This window comes from Taurulus bubalis, assembly GCF_910589615.1.
Source record: "Taurulus bubalis genome assembly, chromosome: 17".
NCBI classification, from domain to species: domain Eukaryota; kingdom Metazoa; phylum Chordata; class Actinopteri; order Perciformes; family Cottidae; genus Taurulus; species Taurulus bubalis.
Genome location: NC_136605.1, coordinates 13,563,781 through 13,586,486, shown reverse-complemented (window position 1 = coordinate 13,586,486; position 22,706 = coordinate 13,563,781). Strand labels below are relative to the sequence as shown.

Genomic DNA, 22,706 nt, shown 5'->3' with positions numbered 1-22,706 from the left:
ACACACACACACACCAGCGGAAATCACTCAAAAGTGCCCACAGTTTAGCTTATTTAACAAGCTAGGTGCTTTTAAAGTCAAGAGGGGAAGTTGTCAGGACATGTCAGAGCACTGATATTTTTAGCAGGCCACGAGTAAAACGAAGAACATACCCAATACACATGTGGGATTACTGGGAACCCAGCCCAGTAAAAAATGGCAAAGAAAAAACTGTAAGCGCACTTTCTCCTCCCAACCGTCGCTTCATTTCTTGTGAGCACCAGTCAGCCATTAAAACAGCTTTTAAATTCCCATCGATGTCGTGCAGTTTTTCACTCTAAAGGACAATCACTTTAAGTTGCTGGATAAGCGAGCTTTAAAAAAGGAACAAAACATGAAAAAGTAGACTTCACACGAGTAAAACATCATATTATTTCATCCAGAAGTCTAAAAGGTGGAACTTTGAAGCAGTCTTGTTGGCTCACAGTGTCTGTCCAAACCACTCAGAGAAGGAGGTTTAAAGGATGTTTGTCTTAAACAAAAAGGCTCTGGTGTTGGGTGGTGATGACGCCACACTGCGGGGCTCTTTGTCTCCGGTTTCGTGGATCAGTCACACGGCTTCATGGCCGAATAAAGAGGACAGTCCTGGCGATTAACGGTGATGTTTAGCAGACACTCTTCTATCTAGTATCACGGAGCCTTTATAGATCAGTCAGTGAAGTAGCTGCTCTAATAACCTCTCTATAGATTAATGAAGAGAAAAGAGTTCATGTGTGTGAAATAGCCGGGGGTTTAAGATAAGCAGAAGAAAGACGCAGAAGGGAGATCGCATGTATGAGTGTAAACCTATTTGGGCTGCCTATCACAACAAAACATGTATGAGTGTGTACTGAAAAGAAAGAAAACACATAAACGAGTGCTTCAATCTGTCTACCATCCCTATTAATGTCCACTGAACAAGAGTGCTGTGGGTTTGAAGCCTCCTGCAGCCCCGGACTGCCTGCGCCTTTTGTGAGTGTAAGTGTGTGTGTATGTGTGTGTGTGTGTGTGTGTGTGTGTGTGTACAACGTGCGAGACGTCAGAGATGAACTCAGGGCAATGAACAGTCGTCGGGCCCGTCGCTGTTTGAGGCCGTGTCAGAGGCCGCCGCGTCGGACAGGGCGCGACCTGAAGTGACGATGACCGCCCTCCGCTGCTCTTCCTCGCCGACGCCAGCCTTCCCCTGGGTGCCCTCGATGTGCTGGATTGCCTGGAGACAGAGGGACGAGCGATGTCAGTGACGACAGCACCCCCTGGTGTTCAGATATGGAAAAAAACTATCCACACTAAAACGGTTTACAAGTCTACACCCGTCTTACTTGAACAATGGTGTCCAGGTTGTGTCGAGATGTGGACACTGTATTGATAACGGATGTCTGGCCCATGGTTACCACGGTGACGTGATGGGGCGGGGCAGGTTGCGCAGGTGCAGGGACGATTACAGTGGCATGGTGTGTAGGCGCAGGCAGGGTAGCGGGGGCCAACACCTGGTGGAAAGAAGGAATTATTACACAATTGTCTTCACTACACTGTGATAACATATTTAATGGTCAAATAGCATTGTGAAGTAATTAAATGAAGAAAACACCGTATATATAAATACAAACAGGCACTATATTACACACACAATTAGAAATACAGCTGTCGGCATATTGAATATTAACCAGGCCAGATGTTAGGAATCTCTCATCAGCCTGAATGGGGTCCTGTACTTATGTTTGGGATGTTTCACGCGAGTGGTTTGAGCTGCCTAGTTATTTTTCCCCTGAAATGCTTAGGGTGGTCAGATTTCTCATGAGCGCTCTGCAGACACGTGGTGCTTTAAATCCACCTGAGCTCCACCCTAGAGGAGCGCACAGACCCATTTTGGTGCAAATGAGTCCGCTCCCATTAACAGATCCGTCAGGCCGCCCAGTCTGCCATTGAACAACTCGCAATTTAAATGTTTATTAAAATCTGCTTTTGTTTCTATTCAATCTTTCATACTATTAAATGGCAAATTTAAGTCTTTATCTCATATTTTCCAATAATACAACAAAGTTCAAATGTGACATTAGAGCAGATCATGCTTTTAGTAAAAGAAGATATATTTGAGCAATTTTATTTCCAGTAACTACTGAGTAATTACTGAGGTAATTTGGTCAATTCACAGTGATATTGATTTGAGGTCAAATGGCTCAGATCTGCTTTGGTGAGTCACAAAGTGTCTCATGCCGATTTGATCAATCATCTTTGATTACCAGCACCCAGCTGCCACAAGGAGAGGACGGGCAGACGGCGTGTGCCCATTGATTTGGCATCGTGTTCAGTTCGGGCCAGTCTGCTGAAACGGGACACTGTGGCTGTCAGGGCAGGAGACGGGATGTGTAACGCGAAGATGTGCAAACTGCTCGTTTAACACGCTGTAAATGAGAGGAACTCTGGACACGGTGGCATCTACAGAACGCTGTGAGATTAGTTCAGGTGTCTGCAAGTAAGTGTTGTAAAATGTAATAAGCTTTAATAAGCAACATGATTGACTCCATGAAATCTGTAAAATGTTACAGCTACACGCAGGAGGGAGGTGTTGGTGCCAGCTGCCAGATGAATTTAGGCTAAAGAGCCTAAAATAAACACTGGTTTTCAAAATATACTGGGCTGAAAATGGTTCGCCTGCGTGTCAAATTCAAAATCGCACCATACGTGATTGTTGAACAAACTCTTAATGTTTAATTGCTCCGTTCAACCAAGGAAATTGTATGTTTTATTGTTATTGAGACATGATTATGTTTGTTAAACACAAGACGACATACATCTTTTAATCACATTTGGTTCTTTGTTCTGTCATTCCTTGACCGATCTAGCAGGGTGTTTGTAGATTGCAACCAACTGAAGCCGTGTGCCGGGCGTGTAGGAGAATACAGTGGCTGAAAAATGTGTGTGACCCTCTTGAGCCAGTGTTTGTTAAAAACTAACTTTTAAATCTAATATTATATTCCATTTCTGCCAACAGACCCCTCTTAAGTGCTACACACTGGCCCTTTAAGCATGAATTGTGTGCTCTGGATTTCATACATCAGACTTAGGGAATTTCACTGATTACAAAAAGAGAAATTTATCAACACAGTTTTGGAAAGAATTCATCAACAGTTTTTATACGCGAGTTAGACTTGTATGCAAATGTTTCCAACCTGAGGGCTGTGGGCCGGAGTCAGGTCCCTCTCCAGATGCTTGTTCGGCTTCAGACGGCTCTGTTTTGGGGTCGGCTGCTCCTGGACGTGCTGGCTGATCGCTTTCAGTGTGTCTGGGTACAACTGGTCATCCAGGGAACGCATCTGACACGCAGAGCAGGAGGTCAAAACCAGGTTAGTCACTGCATTCGTCTGGACGCACACTTTTAGGATCGTCTGAAATTGCTTTACATGCTGCGGTTTTTCCTTTTACCTGATCTTCCAGCAACATCCTGACTGAGCGCTCTTTCTCCAGCTGCTGCCTTAACTCAATCATCTCCCTCCTCAAGTCCTCAGCCTTCTCCTCCTCCAGGATGTCGGGTGAGCCAATCCCTTCGTCTTTGTCCTCTGCACGCCTCCTCTTTGGGGAGGAACCACTTAACTCCTAGGGAGAGCAAACAGAAAGGTGATATTCTCTTTTAGATGAATACTTAAACTGATGATCCTGACAGACAGAAAATTAAAGCTTTTTCAGGTTTTTGCACAGTGATGCCACCTCACTTGTATGATTCGTTTGAGCTGACTGTTCTGCTGCAAAAGACGAGTCTTCTCTTGCTCCAAAGTGAAAATGTACTCTGCCGTCTGTTGCAGGATGGCAGCCTGGGGAAACGAGAAGAAGAAGCATGTGACCGGTCTGTCATGGAGGCGAGTGGAACACCACACCTGGTTCAAATGTCTCTCGTGACCCACCTTGCTGAGCTTCTCTCCGTCACACACCTCGTTCAAACCTCTCTTGTGACCCACCTTGCTGAGCTTCTCTCCGTCACTGTGTGGAATGAGGGTTTTAAGAGACTGGAATCCAGAATTGATGCTCTGCATACGCCGACGCTCATTGCTGTTAGCAATCTCTCGGCGAATTCGCCTCTCCTGATCTCGGGCTGTTTCTGGGGTCAGAGGAATGTTGGCCAGACTAAGGGGGAGGAAAGGGGGAGGAAAGGAGGAAGAAAGCGGTAAGTTGAAAAAATTTAGGAAATAAAGCATATTTTAGCAGCATAGTGAACATAGTGAACTTTAACACAAATCCAAAAGAATAAATCTTGTTTTTCCCTCAAAAGGTCAATGTTTCAATAATATAAAACCAAAACATTACCAATAATACACTTATACCAAACACTAACTTGTTGAGTGACATCTATTTACAGGGCAGTCTACTTCAATTGGACCCATCCAGGCGGATGCCAAACAACGACCAGTTACCTTCATTTTTGTTGCGAGATTATTTTGTGGAAACCAATCTGCAATCTGCCTGTTTCTACTCCCACTATATACAGTGGAGGGCTTGTTACAGTGGCTTGCAAAAGTATTCATACCCCTTGAACATTTCCACATTTTGTCACATTACACGCCACAAACATAAATATATTTTATTGGAATTTTATGTGAAAGACCAACACAAAGTGTCACACAATTGTGAAGTACAAAGAAAAATTATACATGATTTAAAAAAATAAAAAAAATAAAAATAATCACAAATAAAAAAAATGAAAAGTGCAGTGTGCAAAATTATTCAGCCCCCCTGAGTCAATACTTTGTGGAACCGCCTTTTGCTGCAAATACAGCTGCAATCTTTTGGGGTATGTCTCTACCAGCTTTGCACATCTAGAGACTGAGATTTTTGCCCATTCTTCTTTGCAAAACAGCTCAAGGTCAGTCAGACTAGATGGAGAGCGTTTGTGAACGACGGTTTTCAGATCTTGCCACAGATTCTCGATGGGATTTAGGTCTGGACTTTGACTGGGTCATTCTAACACATGAATATGTTTTGTTTTAAACCATTCCATTGTAGCCCTGGCTTTATGTTTAGGGTCGTTGTCCTGCTGGAAGGTGAACCTCCGTCCCAGTCTCTAGTCTTTTGCAGACTCCAACAGGTTTTCTTCCAAGATTCCCCTGTATTTGGCTCCATCCATCGTCCCGTCAACTCTGACCAACGTCCTTGTCCCTGCTGAAGAGAAGCACCCCCAGAGCATCATGCTACCATGTTTGACAGTGGGGATGGTGTGTTCAGGGTGATGTGCAGTGTTAGGTTTCCGACACACTAAGCCAAAAAGTTCAATTTTGGTCTCATCTGACCAGAGCACCTTTTTCCACATGTTTGCTGTGTCCCTCACATGGTTTCTGGCAAACTACAAACGGGACTTCTTATGGTTTTCTTTTAACAATGGCTTTCTTCTTGCCACTCTTCCATAAAGGCCATATTTGTGGAGTGCAAGCCCAATAGTTGTCCTGTGGACAGATTCCCCCACCGGAGTTGTGGATCTCTGCAGTTCGTCCAGAGTCCCCATGGGCCTCTTGGCTGCATCTCTTGTCAGTGCTCTCCTTGTTCGGCCTGTAAATTTAGGTGGACGGCCGTGTCTTGGTAGGTTTGCAGTTGTGCCATACTCTTTCCATTTTCGGATAATGGATTGAACAGTGCTCCGTGACATGTTCAAAGCTTGGGAAATCTTTTTATAGCCTAACCCTGCTTTAAACTTCTTCACAACTTTATCTCTGACCTGTCTGGTGTGTTCCTTGGACTTCATGGTCCTGTTTGCTCCCCAATATTCTCTTAACAAACCTCTGAGGCCGTCACAGAACAGCTGTATTTGTACTGAGATTAGATCACACACACACACACACACACACACACACACACACACACACACACACACACACACACACACACACACACACACACACACACACACACACACACACACACACACACACAATTTAGTCATTCGTTTTTTTTTCTTTGTACTTCACAATTGTGTGACACTTTGTGTTGGTCTTTCACATAAAATTCCAATAAAATATATTTATGTTTGTGGCATGTAATGTGACGAAATGTGGAAACGTTCAAGGGGTATGAATACTTTTGCAAGCCACTGTATATGGACATAAATACAGCTTTCCTGTGATCACAATCCGGTCTGATGCAACATGTCGTGTGACGTCGTCTGTTGAGGCCATGGTAGATACTGTATTTGCATTTCTGCCGGCATCTTTGCCCTTTGATTCTGAAGGAATAACTCATCTTTTTATTTGAACTACTTTTTACCCGAAGCAAAGACAATGTCAGGTCTTATTATCTTTGAAAAACACATCACTGTTGCTTTTGATTTCATAGACCTTTTAATAACTCTTTCCACACCACACAGCAGAATGGACCAAGAAATGCAAAACACATTCCTGCTATTACAGAGGTATTTAGACTTAATTTGTCTTTTGTCTATCAATTACTTTCTGTGTAGACAATAATAAAATATTCAAGAATCTATGCCATCATGCATGTTGCAATCCAGGTTTAACTGTAGTTGGGGATTAATTAAAGTTTTTATTTAATCCTAAAAACAACACTTAAGTATAATGCCCTGCTGGTGTCCTGCTCGACCTATGCCATTTGTCAGGTGTCAGAGTGACACATTAATATGCAATGTAATCCAGCGTTATGCTTTTGAACGGGAGTGTGAATGTTTCCCAAGTCAATTTACAAGCACCACACGTGGTTTTAAAAAAGCATCTTTACAGTGGCACCATGCTTATAACTCCAGTTGAGATGTAATTAGAGGAGCACGGAGCCGGCTAATATTTCACCCCCTAAAGCTGTGGTGAAAAAACACAATATGCTGCAATTCAGTTGAGGGGAGATTTAAGCCAACTTCCTCTCACATACTCTGTATCCAGCTCAGTATCTCTGGGACCCTCTCTAGCCAAGCTCTTATCTGTACTGACTCAGCTGCCTCAGTGCAAACACTGGAAACAATTGTGCAGACACAGACGAGAAACGGAGTGTGTGCACACACACGCGCACGCTAACCAACATTGCAGCGGCATAACCAGCAAACACATTTACTGCCAAAGCATGACCAACTGGGCCTAGACTTCACCATATCACACAAACCATTACAGAGAAACAGGTTGGGACCCAATTAGAGTGTATAAAAGATTAAAACAGGAGTTTAAGTGCCAGGTAACTAAATCACAAACAAAACCATATTATTCCAAAAGTATACGGACAATCGATGTGTGCTTTTTTTTAAAGCAAATTAGACAAACATTTGATAGTTTCTAGTGTCTCAAATATTGCAATAATCTCGGAATAAGTTATATGTTTGCACTGATCATCAACACAAGATATTTGAAGACATCACCGTAGGCTCTGAGATATAGTCATGGGCATTTTCCCACTGTTTCCTGACAATTTAGTGTCAAAAAATGCAATTTACATATATATCAATAAGTAAATAAATCAATAGTTGTTGGGCTGAAAGAAAATTGCCAGCAGCTAGATAGTATCTTTCTTAGCCATTATAATAGTATACAGCTAGTTATAAAGGCTCTACAGCTGAACGTAATCAAGACGCCAACTATGTATGTCGTTTTCCATTCATTTTAAGTCAAAGAAAAACATTTGTGACATTCCGGGTTAAATTGATGCAGATTTCCCTCGTTCTAGAGCAATTCTCTGCAGACTAACAATGAGGACTACATGTCCCACAATGCCCGCGTCACTACCAACAGCCACCAGCAACAGTAGCATATCCCTCCGCCTCCCTCTTCAAACAGGGCTGCGGACGTATCGAAAGGCCTTCCGTGACATACACACCCCCTTATTAACAACAACACTTTTAATTTATCTGCCTCCCCGCGAACACTAAGCGTGCTTTTACCGGACGAACCGACGGAAATATATATGTACGTAAAAAGCCAAATTAAACCCCCCCTTCGTCATCACAGTGCCCGACGCCACCTCCGTGCTCCGAGCAGACTTTCCGTGTCCTCCGCCATTATAACAATGCGGCAGGCAGCATGGCAGAGGTGCGGGAGGAAAAGACGCAGTGGAGGCGACTCCAATGAGCGGACAAGACGCACACAAACGCCGGAGAAAAACCTCGCTGCCCCCGAGTGGGGACGGTTTTCAGAGCGGTGGTACATTTTCACATCAGAAATAAAAACGAAAACGGCGCCATTAACGGAACAAACGGCAGAAACACCCCCATCACTTTTAGCTCAAGCCACAAGCATGGCCGCACCACCCACAATAACTTCACGGAGCTCGGAGCAAAATGTGCCGATCCGCACGGCGACACCGGACCCGTTCACACCGAATAACACCCGCTCGCGTGGTCTGTCCACTTCTAACGCGAATCACAGCACCTTTGGGTGACACTGAGGGGTAATTTGAGGATAAATAGAGCGGCGGGTGCGCTCTGTGGCGGAGTAGTAACGTGGTGTGCACGGAACCACGTGGTTTATGTTTGTTAGCCACAAAATACACCGATTTCGCAACAAAATGTGCGAATCGACATCGCGGGGTGGATGCTGCGGGGCGACACGGACCCCTCGCGTGCTGAGACGCAATATAATCCAAGTGTTTGATGAGAATAAATGCCCGCAGGTCCCCGTGAGTGGGTCGTGTACACAATAACAGATCAGATCAAGCATGTTGCCTCAACGCAGTCGCTAAGTGCGTCTTCTCCACACAGAAGATACTAATAATACACGCGGCGTGCTGGGTCAAACACATGTATACACACCTACAAAGACCTCCAATCACTTCTTTCTCCGTTTTCCTGAAATGTTGCAAGGAGGGCATCTTCTGAGCTGGTACCATGAAATACTCCATGCTCTCCTCTCGCCAGTTTGCCCCCCCTCCCCTCCTAAAAAAAGAAAAACAGCAAACAGTCTCCGTAGAATAAAAAGAAAAATCCCGATGTTAGAGAGCGGAAATCCCGTGATCCGTCGCGGGTTAAATCCTCAGACAATGTATGGATCTCTGGTCGGTGTAATGTAGTAGTTTCAGGCTGCTGAGAGTTGTAATGTTACTCGACTTCCAGCTGATGGGGTTCCCTCGTTGTGTGTGGCGCTCTACCTCTCTCTCTCTCTTTCTCCCTCCCCTCTGCTTTCTCTCTCTGCATGACCGTGTGCGTGCACGCGTGTGTGTGTGTGTGTGTGTGTATGCAGCTGATCGGATGGCTTTCAAGGCGGGAAACAGCTGGTAAGAGTCACACTCGCTTCCAAAAAGCCTCCTTCCGCAGAGACGGGGGACTGCATGTAAACAAAGGACTATTTAGCGCAAACATACACCGTCAAGAAAACGCACACGTGAGGGGTAAAAGGGGATTATATGTCTTTAATATGAATTACAGAGAATCACTGGCTGCTAATGTGTGATTGAATGCGCGGTATAATATTGAGTTCAAGCAATCCACGAATCCAGCAGTCGGTGATTATCAATCAAAAACATGTTTCCCCTTATATGGTTTCACTGAAACTAGCACTGACATTGTAATAGTAAAATCAAGTTGACAGGCATGATTATGAACACACAAAAAGCAATTACAGCAATAACCTAAATGTGTTTTGCACTGTGACATTGATATAGTAAATAAAAAGCCGGACTGCTGGAGGGGCGGATACTCCAACAGCTGCGATCAGCGAACAAGAGGATCAGCTGACGCGCTGGCAGAGCTGCACAGCAACAGCCACCGGGGAGGGCTTTTGGGGACAGACTGCTGACTGACACACAACACGACCGAGCGTGGATGCCGTTCACCATTTTGGGTGTACCAGTGGCAGTACAGGAGGGTAAACTACAGTGTTACCTCGTTGATTAGAAGCAGCGACAACAGCCACAAAATGGGTGCAGCGAATTTGTGGGTTTTTTTGCATCCGGAAACATGAAAAGCTGCATCCTTGTGGAGGCACATGGTGGCGTTTTTATTTATTAATGAGTCCACCTTACTGGAACGGATGTAAATTGTCAAGCAATTAACGCTGGTTCTCACACAGCTGTTTACGCATCTGGATCAGCCTACTCTGCAAGAAAGGATGCTTTTTAAAATAGTAAAAGGCTACACGATATTATTAATCTTACAAACTAATATGATATTAAATATATAGGCTATAAACACACGTTGACCTAGTCCAAATAGGAAAATAAAATTTACCAGCTATTTGTTAATATAACTGATTTAAATTGTTACAATGTTAACACACAGCGTGTGTACAGTTTACAAACCGATGGAATAGGTTTCTACCAATCATAACTAAATAGTATTCTTCAATTTCATGAACATGATTGCTTTGATCATTGCTTACTTAATATTTAGTAAGTTATAGAATCAATTATTAGATACAGTAACCGATAAAAAAACAAGCTAAATTAAAATCCAGAGCACATGCATATTACAAGCAATACCAAAATGCACAATAGCTCCATGCAATAGTTGAAAATTGTAGCCTATTAATAGTTCACTTAAATATTTAAAACCCTTGAAACTTAATAAAGTCACATTTGGAATGTGTTGGTCTTATTGGGGGACACTGCATTGGTAAACTTAGCTTCTGAAACCAAAACACACAACCCTGAACTGTTGGAAATACTAAGGTCTAAAATATTGCTTCTTTACAGATGGAATATACATTTTTGGACTTCATCAATATTTTAGAAACATTAAATGATTCGAGGATCATGGCTTTCCTCAAAATGGAAATATAAGACTTGGCAAATCAATTCGTAGAATGCATCCTCTCAGGGCTCCTGCTGATTACATTCTTGAGGCCCTCTAGTGGTGGCACAGATTTTCACTCCAGCATCACTGAAACGCTGGATGCCACAGAGTGGATCAAACAGAAACATCTGCATGCAACACCACTTTAGTTTAAACGGTTTGTTTCCATGTTACCTTGACAACAACAAAAATACTAATTTGTTGTTTTTGAGGTTGTCCGTTGTGGCACACTCACCTGTGCATTGATCATAAATGTTAAAACATTAAAATCTAAATTACATGTAAGAGGAAAAGTGCTTTTACAAACAGTAAACACCAGATCTTGCAATAAAATAGTGTTTTGAGTGAAGCGATAAACAATATATTTGAACGACAAATAAATAAAAAAATCTCCACAACAATTTATCATTTTGAGTTCACCATATTATGCTGCATGTGGTTTTCAAAAGTAATGTACATGTTGGTGTATTTCAGACTCTAAATTGTCCACTGAAACCCTGCACATAGTAAGACACATGTATAATAGAAAATACTGTAAATTGCTGCGAGTGAAGACAAACAAGTTGTAGGCTGAATTTTTCAGATTTAGACATTATCCTAATCTTCTCTCTTCCAGGTTTACTGTAACACATAGTCTCAAGTCTTGTAATGATTTATGGGGGCGGAAATATAACTAGATATAGTAAAATAACTTTTTTATTTTTTTTTACCATGTGACAGTTTTCCCAGCATGAGAACAGACGTCTGAAAAACAATGGACAGTGAACCAGAGGGGCGTTACCGCTCACGAAGGCCTGTTGATGGAGGGGAACTGACGCGGAGAGACGGCCATGAGGACGGAGAGAGAGAGGGAGGGAGAGAGAGAGAAGAGAGAGAGAGAGAGAGAGAGAGAGAGAGAGAGAGAGAGAGAGAGAGAGAGAGAGAGAGAGAGAGAGAGAGAGAGAGAGAGAGAGAGTTTGGAAAGGAGCCGGGGACTGCCCATGGTGGATGGGCGGAGCAGTAAGCATGCGCTGAGCTGGCAGACTCTGGGCTGGTCCTGACGGGCTGGCTGGGCTCCGGGCGGCTGTCTATGCGCTTCAGACGGTCTTGGGGGAGACTACCACCAACACAGCGTCTCCTCGAGTGCTCACAGATACAAATAATAATATTATTATTAATAATAAAAAGAGCAGAAGAGACACGAGGATAATATCTGCGAGAAAGGAACGCAAACAGCCCCACCTCGGCATCTGGAAAAGCACCGAAGAAGAAGGAGACGATCCTCCCCCTCTACCCCCACACCCCGTCGCCAACCCGCCCTATCTACCCTAACCCACCACTTCATGCCATCCCTCTGGTCTGAACTGCCCTCCCACCCCGTCAGGAGAACCACGACCACCCATAGGAAACCCCCCACTTGACCAGCGTTGCCATTGAGCGATGCGCTTTGAATTTAGGAAGATATCACCTGCGTTTTTTTTGATGCACAACACAACCAGTGGTCTTCATTTTTTTTCTTCTTTTTCTCCACGGGAACAGTTAAGGTTACGGATTTGGGTGTTTACACTTTTTGACGGGTTTCCAGTGGCATGATAACATGCAGAATATATCATCCCACGGCAACAGACAAGGCTGTCATTACATAGATTAGTCTTTATTCCAACGACCAGCAGTCAAATACGCTGCGTCTGAGCTTATGTTTGATTTTTTTTCTTCTTCTTCCCATGGTTAGAAAGAATCCTGACAATGGTCTGGGAACCGACCGCCTCTTCAGACACCTAGATATATTTTTTTACAAGACGTACCAGCTCTGTATTTCGCGTTTTATCGAAGAAAAAGCGACACATTGACGAGGAGTCATTTGACACCGACGCCGCTTGAGCCATAGGACTTTGTGTGCGAAGTTTGCACCGGCAAGAGGGGGGCCAAGTCGGAGATATCTCGGCCATATCCACGGCATTTTCCCTGAAAGGTAAGCCAGGAGCGCCTTTATTTCCAATGCCAGTCCTGTATATCGTGTCTGTGGTCATGTGTGTCCACATTGGTCTGAGTGTTCCGCTACGATAAGAAAAATTGCACGAGTTCAAACAGGGTAATGACCTATTTTCGGAGACTCTCCAGCGGTGCGCCCATATACTGCAGCCTCGACTCCCAACACTGTCACATTCAAGGCCAGCCGTGGCGGACGTGCTTTTACTTTACCGGCGTTTGTGCCATTTACGCGCAGTGCCTCTATGTATTTTAACAACCTTTCCCCGCTTGTCTGAATCCTCTCTTAAACCAGCATCCCCCTCCTCAACCATGAGACATTTTTAGAGCAGTATCACAAATCCTGCCCTATATAGGGGCGTTCATCACAGCTCAGCCAGCTGTTGTGCAAGATGCAGGCTTGTACTGAGCTCTCTGAGGTTCTGTCACAACATCTGATAAAGAGTTCAACGTCTACATACTGCTGACATTCACTTAAAACATGATGGTATGTTGGTAAATAAAACGGTGACCACCACATGAGGTGCACACCCATAAAACAAATCATGCCAATTATTTAGATTTCCCACACGAAAGACTATAGCTATGTTATTATTTCATGTAAAGTTTCATGTGAGGACGTGTGCTTAGTTTTTTGAGTTTACCCTCGATTATGTTCCTTGTCTGCAAACTGCAAATGGCCGCAGCCCACCATGAGTTATTTATGCTTAATAATCTCTTCGGTGTGGCTCACAAACTACGACTGGAACTGGTGAAATCTTTGTCTTACCATTTTATCATTTTTGTTTTGACCAATTCTACGTTAGTTAAGGCCAAGCATGTAGCGCAGGGGGCAAGGATGAGCACAGGCACACATGCCGAGATAAAGAGCTATTTTCCTCCAATTAAGCAATTCCACTGTCCCTAAGCCTAATTGTGTGCACACTGGGACTGGGTTTGGGATGGACCTTCTCCCCATTGGCTGCCTCCCATGGGCCCATTGTTCCAGAAGATGCCAGGGGAAAGAGCGGAGCTCTGCCAAGGCAGACCTAACAAGCCCTGTGCTGGAGTGGAATAAGGTCTGATCATTAAAAAGCATTAGGCCACAATGCAGATCGAGGCACACTCAGGGGGCTGGGGTTGTATTTTAGATCAGAGGAGGATGGCTGTTTATTTCCAAGGTGGCTGTGATGGACTGTATGAACAATGTAATGCACGGGTGCATGAGAGAAACCGTCACACAGATATCATATGAGACTGGAGGAGGTCTGGCTATGGGCCCACTGGACCGCTCTCAGAGTATGTGGGGAAGAGGAGCAGCAAAAGAGGCCACACAGGCTTTGTGCAGAGGGAGGACACTGACCCCCACCGCCCCACTACCCCATTCCAGGCCCCTGCTATTTAATCCATAACCCCTTTCTGAACTGTGAGCACAGGTGCTCCGCACATCCTCAGCCTGCTCACCGCATTGTTTATCAAATCAGCTGATGAACAGTTCAGCTTCAGGTCAACCACAGAATCCATCTGAAAGAAAGACAGACGGAGAGGCTTCTATCACTGTCGGCACATACCGTGATACTTCTCTTGCACAGCACTTAAGTCAGAGCTAGAGAAAAGGCTCTTAGCGCCGTCATATATCCAGATGTCCGCTGGGGTCCAGCTGCGCGTCCTTGTGGTGGCATTCCACACTCAGGATGTGTGCGTGTGTTTGTGTAGGCAGCCTTTTTTTTTTGCTGTACATTTTCTCATCCTGACTGCATGCTTGGCCAGATGTAGATACTTGGGCAGCTGCTGGGTGCAACAGCTTGCACAAAGATTTAGTCAGAGTTTGACACCGACTTGCTTTAATCTGCTGCAATTAATACGCAAGAAGATATGGTGGAAGACCATAAAGGCCCTCCACCATGCCAGTGTCTGAAATCGAATCATGGGTGTGGTGGTCACCTCCCCAATTTTCCCGTGCCTTAAGATTTTGAACCACGCCACAACTGTGTGACATCATACCCCTGAGGTCCCAAGTTGTGTGAGCGTAAGGCAGCTGCTTTATGGTGGAAAAGGTGGACCCTAATGGCATATTCCTGCGTCAGAGAACAACCACGAGGCTTGTGGTAGCGGAATGGTGGGCGCCCACAGTACACTTGTACTTAATGTCTTAAACCAGGCTAATAAAAGTGCACCGCATCTGATGTAAAAAGAAGCACATTCAGTTGATTCTTACATTGCGAGTATGGCACCAAAAAGAAACTCTCATTTGACATCCACAACAGTAGGTTTTGTTTTTCACACTGTTTTGTCAGCCTGTTGTGGGGCCAATAAAATATGTTTCCACTGGATGGGAAAAAACTGTGAGGAAAGACGAGGACTGCTACCAGTAATTGGGTGGAATGTAAGTGGTACAAACTGCAGTGGGAGAACCAGTGTGAGTGTTTGAATTGATATCACAGTGGGGTTTCATAGCTGCTGGGGATTACGGTCAAGCTGAAAGGCAACGCAGCAGCAGGGGAGGGAGGATTATAGTGGTCAATGAAAGAGGCAGCATGGAGTGAAAACAAGGCACCTGATACACACTTGCATTTATCTTCACAGGGATCCCCACGACAGATATGTCCTTTACACTTGTGGATAAGACCTCGGCAGCACTCTGATTTCCCAATCAGACAATTTGTGATTCCTCCACTCGGGTGCCTAACATATGAAATATGACTAAGTTAGGTTAAGTCATGTGGAATGGATTCCCAGCTCTTGACCTTTTGATTGGGCAGAACATGTCAGAGTAGATGCAGGACAGATGTCCCTGCAGTGAATCGAGGTAGAGAGAGGACACGGTGTATGATACAGTGTCCATGGTCAGGTTTGGATATCAGTCCCTTCACCCCCACACTTTGTTAATCATTTGAGGATTTTTTTGAAAATTCTTGGTTCTGTTGCAGCTTGATAAACAAGTGAAATTCATACGAGCCACAAGACTGAAGTCATCGCTGTAATTTAATTGAAATCTAAGTTGAAACAGAGCTGATTCATTGGCTGAACTAGAGTTCAACTTGAGAAGGACAGCGAATGACTCTCTATGCTCTCATATCATTACAGTTCAGCTCTGGGCACCCCCCCCCCCCCCCCAAAAAAAATATCTTATCACTAATCATTGCCATGTGTGTGCAGCAGTGGAGGTGACACATGCATACTTTGGAGTGCTGCAGTGTGATGTGTCTGTGTGTGGTGACGGCCAGACTCCTGGGCCCATACAATAAGAATAGACCGAGCGGATACAGAGCTCGACTCACACTAACTTGCAAACTGAAGGAGACCAGTGCATACCGCTTTGCTCCCTTGCTGGCCGGGCTCGCGAAGCATGCATTTTTCTCCAGTTAAACTGTAACCACTAATCACTCACGGCCTCACTGTTTCCTCCTGGAGCAGACCATTCCTGGATCCCCAGGGTGGGTTAAAATGTTCCCCCTCTGGGAATATAAGCTCTACCCTTTTTGAAATCACCTGAGTGGGACAGCCCAAACGAGCAGAGGACTCTTGCTCTTTCTGTGAAAATCTGCCACGGGGAAGTTTAGGGGACAGTTCCTCTGTTGCAAGTCTGCAGGCCTGCATTTCCAAAATAAACACAGACAACTCAGTGCCTCACTCCAGCTACCCCGCCCTGCCTCTTCTCATTCTCTTTAATGCTCCTTCTGCGCTCCCTTCTCTGTGTTTCTATCGTGAGAGAATTTCAGCTCGCAGAGCCCTTCAGACAATATGCAGACCATGTCTGGGGCCGGGCTCACTTGATGAGGAAAAATTAAAGAGAGAATACAAGAGTAATGCCAAGATTTGACAGATTAACAGCAAAGTAAAGGAGCTGTCAAAGAAAGGGTGGGGGGGTAGAGGAAAGTCCATTTGGGGTTTCCACCAACATACTTTATGATTTAAGGTATAGATGATAGTAAACTTGGAGCTCGCTGGACCTTTTGGATATCTGGGAGCTCACTTTAAGAAGCTGTGAGTTGTGCAGTAATATGCGAACAGCCATGCAGTTTAAGTGGAGACACAGCTGGTTTGTATTATTATTTACTTGGTTGGCCAACACCCTGGATTCTACAGTTTACCCTCAATAGCACTACAGCAGTTCAAAGGTATGTATGTGTGTGTTTACTTGTTTGAAGAGAAAAGAAAGGGAGGAGTCGGACAAGAGAGGCTCAGGCTGTAAGAACGGGTGAGGAATACCACGCTGGGAAGGGAGAGACGGGGGAGAGGGATTGATGGTGTTTTTTAAAGAAGGGGATGAGGTAGAGACGGGTGAGGCAAATAAGACTCTCAAGTCTGGGCCTGGGAGCTCCCTGTCTGGGCATATCCCGTCCTGTCAGCTAGCTTCCAGCCCCCTTCACCCTCTCCTTCTCCTCCATCCCCGACTCCCTGGGACTCCATCTCCTCCTCGCTTTTAACTCTGCTTCGGCTCCCTCTTTCCCTTCGTCCCTCCCTTGCATTTTCGTCTCCCACTTTCCATGAGCCCCCAGTGCCATACGTGGCGCTTACATTATATAAAACATTCTCCATCTTATACATGCAGCAAAGGGGAGAGAGAAAAAGTTTAGCCTGTAAGTGTTTACCTTCTCTGTGGTGTTGTAGAGATGTTGCCAGCCCTAATTTAATTCATATGTGCCATGGATGTTTGCTTTCTTGTGAGGGGAGCCTTATGTAATTTGGAAATGTTTTTTGAGGTTACATTTAGTGAAAGAAAGACATATTCTGACCTCAGTTACTACTTTGAAATAACCTCACTGTTTTAATTTGGTTGCTTAAAGTTTTAATAATTTACTTCTAGTGGGCAGCTTGAATAACGACCAGTCACTTCCTTGACACGTCCCTCCTTTGCTGCATCCGATTGCCTCTAAACGCCCTTGTTCCTCGTTTGCTCGGGCCTTAATAAATGGTACTGTCAGTCCTGGTGAGCTTGGCTGTTTTTTATTTGATTCTAAATGTCAGTATTGATTCAGGACAAAAGAGTGTGTAAGAGCATGACCCTGACCTTCAACGCTAATTGAGATCCTCTCTTAGGCTCATTCGGTCCACGCTGCCAATCTACTGTAAGATTGCATTTGTCCGCAGCACATTTATTAGCCCTTGCTGTTCAGTGGGTGACGCCAAATCAAAAGAGGGATCAGTTCCAGATCTTTCCGAAGCTTGTTTCCAACAGATAACACGCATGCCAACAAATTTGAATCAAGATTTTACTGCTACTCCATTTTACAGCATTATGCTCAACTCTGTCTGTCGCCATCTCACTCGCCCTCCATCTGTCCCTTTGCATCTGTCTCTCTGCTCTCTTTTTCTGTTTCTCTCTCTTGGATGGAGCCTGCAAAAGATAAAAGCTATAGGGTGGAGCCTGTCACTTAGTGGAGCTAGAACACAGAAATACTGAAAGAAAATGCGAGGGAGGGAGATAAAGGGAGAAAAGACTGTCATATTGACCTTGTCTTAATGCCAGCCATGGTGGGAGGGGACACGCCGGGGCGGAGGGTTACTCAGAGAAAGCAGGCGCTCCATGTGAGGAGGGAGAACACAGTTTAGTTGGCACAGCCTCACAAGGAAAAGACAACACCGGCTTTGTGTGTACATATATATGTGAGATCATGGCGAGGGAGGCAGAAAGGCTGAAATGGAGCTATAGCAGACAGTATGGGGGGCACACCCAAATTTAAAGAAGCAGGAGCTCCTGGATCACCCTGCAGTGTGTGTTGTTCCCCCCGACGCACTCACACAAATACACATCACGTCACGTTGTCTGCTAATTGCTGTCTGCTGTTTTGTATTTCTTCCTGTTTTCTTCCCCTTTCAATATGCTTTTTGGAAGCTGAGACCCTGGCCTGTCCCTTCTCTCTGTACATAAAGAATCACATTTGAACAAACACACAGTAATGGAGGCACTCCCTGTCCAAAAGCACATCTGGCTCTGTGTGCGCTCTCTCCTGAGCAGCAAAGCTGGTGCACAGGTGTGACCAAGTCCTCTCCAGGGACAGGGAGTGGCCATCCAGAAAGGAATAGAAAAGTTACGACACCATAGACGTGTCCGATTGGCCTCAGCAACTGCACACAACGATAAAGAGCGCGAACCACCACCCCAAGCGTAGCCCCCAGCCTCTCGGAGCCGTGTTGCATAAAGCTGTTGTTGTGATCATATTACCGTGGCTTTTCAATGAGAAGACTTGCTTCCCAGGGAGTTTGATATGTGCCGTTGGCTTATTGAATTGCAAGCAAATGAAAGTGGCTGGGGTCAGTGTGTAGAGGCGAAAGGGGTTTGTTTCTCATGCGTGTGGTGCCATAATATTCCCGTCCAGGAAATGACTGTGAGACAGGCGCACCCCTCCCAAAGCTGGAGCGGTACCACAGTGCTCTGAACTGGTCTGAACTCCACAACATGCTGTACTAATACACGATGCACAGTCTTTATGGCTGTGCATTAGGGGCTGTACAATCAGTGTGTTTATGTGTGTGTGTAGCGAATGCATTTCCCTGATTCCTGAAGTGGTCATTGTTGAGGATAGACCACTTTGGCACAGTAACTGGTGCTGAAATACACCCTGGGTTTGCTGCTTATCTTACCACACTTTCCATACACATCTCACACCATTAATCTGCCCTCAGCTTGCTGGTAACTATGTGGAAGAGAGGGGGAGAGAAAAAAAAATAGATTTCTGGACCCCTTCCTATTCCCTCCTACCCGGTGGTTTAGAACTGGTGCTGGGTTTTCACCAGTGAGGGAAAATCCAAGACATCTCCTGTTGAGTTCAACCGCAGCTGCTTCAGTTATGTTTTGAAAAGAGCTCAAAGTTGGTGGTTATTCAGTGATATACTTTCATACATCGTTAAGTTGTGGGGTGCACACCGGTGTGCTTGGTTTTGGGCTGAAGCCATTTCTCTTCAGGTTTAAAACCTGCCCTGGGGTTTAGGGAGTGGCCTTGTGTTTGTATGTGTGTGTGAGAGAACCTGGTATTTTAAAGATTTAGGCAGGTGCCAGTGCTTTGCATTCCTATCCTGACCTTGTGCTCATTTCTGCTGCCTTTAGGGGAGGTCTGCAAACCAGGGGTGAATGTGTGTGTGCATACATGCATGCATGTCTCTGCACACAAGCATCACAAGGTTTCAGCTTTATGTTTGGCCCTATAAATCCTATAACCTCCCTTTCCATCCATGTCTAAGTGCACTTTGCTTGATAAGATCACTCTTTGCATGCATGCATGTACAGGGCTTAGCATACCACTGCCTATCAATTATATACTGCAGTAGTAACACATGCCACCTGCACTGCCCCAGCAAGGAAATATGGAGAAAATGTCACCTGTTTGGAAAAGTACAACCTCCACATTACGTTAAAATGGCAGATCTGACAAAGATACACCTTCAGAACATACCACTTGAATTTATTATTTCCAATATAGCGGTAGGAATAATGCTAATGGTGGTGTGAGTCAGCTGGAATGACAGCATTTAGTGTGGGAGTATGAAAGAACCATCACTTCCGAAACACAGACCCTATCCAGCAACCCCAACAAAACGAACACAGCTGGTTAGTGGGCTGATGAGCTGGGATGTTGTCTTCAGAATCAAATCCATTCAAAAGTTCCTCTAGTACCTTAAAGAAAACAAAACTTCACCACATGCACATAAAACCAAGTTACGTTGTGAATATGCACAAACTATAAAACAGAGCTGTTAATTTTTATCACGGAGCTTTTTCCTCTCTGACCCACCACTCTCTGTTTTTCCTCCCTCTCTCATTGGCTTCATTTCTTTATTCCCCCCCCCCCACCTCTCTTCTTTCCTCTCCTGTTGCTTTCCTACTGAGCATGGTGTGGTGACGCCCCTGCTTTAGCTGGCGAGCCAACTCCAGACCCTGTGATTGCGCGCAGGAGTCGGAGGATTGCATCACTGCCTGTGGGGAGAGGCCACAGGAATGGACTGAAAATGGGGGGGGAGAGCAGAGCAGTAGAGAGAGAGACATGTGAGACGGGTCTATGCAGGAGAAGAAGAGGAGAAAGCGATGAAAGACGATGGGGACGAGGAAGAAGTCGAGTGGGAATAGGGCTGAGGGAGATCACGCAAGTTCATGTTTATATGGAAGTATGGCAGAGCAAAGAGGAGCGAGGAGGAGTGAGGGCTGGAGGGAATGCATTCAGTGGCCTGCAGGAGGTAGAGAGGCCCAGCAGAGTTAGTAGGAGGTAAAGAGAGCCAGGGTGGGGATGTGTTCAAATCTCCTGAGTGTAGAGACAAACACATCCCTCTCTCCTCTTCTTCCCCTGTCTTCTATCCTCTCACCGACGGTCGTGGGCCTCCCGCTGTGTTCATTGGTTCCCCGCCGCCCGCCACCGCCGGCTATGAAACTTCAATGTTGTGAAATGCCCCACGTTATTGTAAGATTACTCACCACTCTTCAAAGCCTGCAGTACGGCCGTGCAAAGTGCCTTAGTGTTGGGTAGGTTTACAGCTGAAACCCTCTGAGTCATCGTCCCGTGGAGTTATATCTGTTTACCGCTGATTACTGTCCTGATGCTACAGCGGTTTAGTTGATTAAAATCCATACGTGTCTGATTTGGAAGGGGAGTAGGTGGGATAAAAACTAACCAGTGACTGAAAACACATGTTGCAACACGTGGCCCCTCACTCACATACTGTTCATGTCATATAGCAGCTACTAGGGAGTCTAATAAATTGTCCGTGGCTTGTGGGGGAAGTTTCCTAGCCTCATGCCAATGTGCAGCTACTCTCTCCCTATACCTGCCTCTTCTCTTTTCATTTATTCTGCCAAAAAAATTATATTTGCACAATCTAGCCCCTTCAAATTAATTACATGATTAAAAACAAATCGCAAGAGCTTTGCATGTTAAAAGTAAAAAAAATATTTGTGAAAGGAAAAGCATTGTGATTTGTCTCTGGTAATGCATACTTCCCTTGAAATTCATCCATCATCCTTCCGCCCATCCGTCCCCGCCCCACCAAGAGTCAAATCAGGTCACTATGTCGTGCGATAATCCCGGGTTGAGCAGGTCATAAAGCTTACTGACACAATGTGAAATTTCAGTCAGATGGCTGTTCATAGATCATTTATGGCCTAATCTCACTGTACGACAGAATAAGTGGAATTGCTGTGCTGTTGTCAGGTCTGTCTGGATGCTATTAAGATGCAGAGTCTGGTTGAGTGTTTTCTCTCAATAATTATGTACCACTAACAGTCTCCCTCGCATGTTTAATTCAGCCGGCCCTGCTATTGATATACAATATGTGATCAAAATCCACAGTGTCAGTAGTGTATTCTTTACATTGTTTTCTACACAAACGTCTACATCCTGTAGGTTACGTCAAAGATGAGCTTTATTCATAAAAGCTTAGTATTTAGAATTGTTCTCCAGTATAGATGTCCAGTATACACCAATTCCCATTTCCTAAAGGATGTGGCTAAATGTCCAATAATTCATAACCAAAGTTTGGAAAGCAAGGAAAGCTAGTGTCGGACTGCTCACGTCCCAGTTTGCGTCCTTACAGAAATGTTAATGTTGAGGTATCGCTTGTTGTTGAGAGATCGCGTGCTCTTCCTTTCTCATGTAGAAGTCCCCTTTGACAACAAACCACAAGTGTGACCCGCCCTCCTCGCTCCCTCGCTCCCTCCCTCCCTCCTGGCACCTTCCCTCCCCGCCTGCCCTCTGCCTGGAATTCCTCAGTGTCTGAACACTCTGGCTGGAGGCCATCGGTAGCTCGCTGAGAAGCTTCCTGTTGCACTCTCTCCCTCCTTCAATCCGTCTATCCCTCCCTTTTTTCTTTCCTTCCTTCCCTCTTGTGTCTCCCCCGTATCATGTGTTGTCTCCGATTTTTCCCTTCCTCTCCTCCGTTGCATCTTTATCTCTTGATTCTCGCTCACTCTCTTTAATTTGCGGGTGATATATTCCTATAATCTCTTTGTAAAACCCTAAAAGGACAAGTGGCAATCTTGTACTTATTTCTCCCTGGGTTGAAGCTTGTGAGCACCTTTGTCACTTTGTCTCTGACTCGCAGGTGGTGT

The 22,706-nt window shown here is 45.0% G+C and overlaps 2 protein-coding genes across 2 annotated transcripts in view; one reads left to right on the top strand and one right to left on the bottom strand.

Moving 5' to 3' along the window:
- Positions 1–1,069: 1,069 nt before the first annotated feature.
- On the bottom strand, positions 1,070–8,832 carry tfap4 (transcription factor AP-4 (activating enhancer binding protein 4); the record flags this gene model as incomplete). Its single annotated transcript, XM_079233404.1, has 7 exons — positions 1,070–1,228; positions 1,338–1,505; positions 3,189–3,332; positions 3,442–3,612; positions 3,729–3,827; positions 3,918–4,137; positions 8,744–8,832. 7 exons carry the CDS (start codon positions 8,830–8,832, stop codon positions 1,070–1,072), a joined length of 1,050 nt encoding a protein of 349 aa, XP_079089530.1.
- Positions 8,833–12,582: 3,750 nt separating this feature from the next.
- The window catches only part of glis2b (GLIS family zinc finger 2b), a gene marked incomplete at its 3' end in the record, with an annotated part of 19,722 nt that continues 9,598 nt past the window's right edge, over positions 12,583–22,706 (top strand). The window contains exon 1 of the mRNA XM_079233847.1: positions 12,583–12,671. The remainder of the gene's footprint in view (positions 12,672–22,706) is intronic.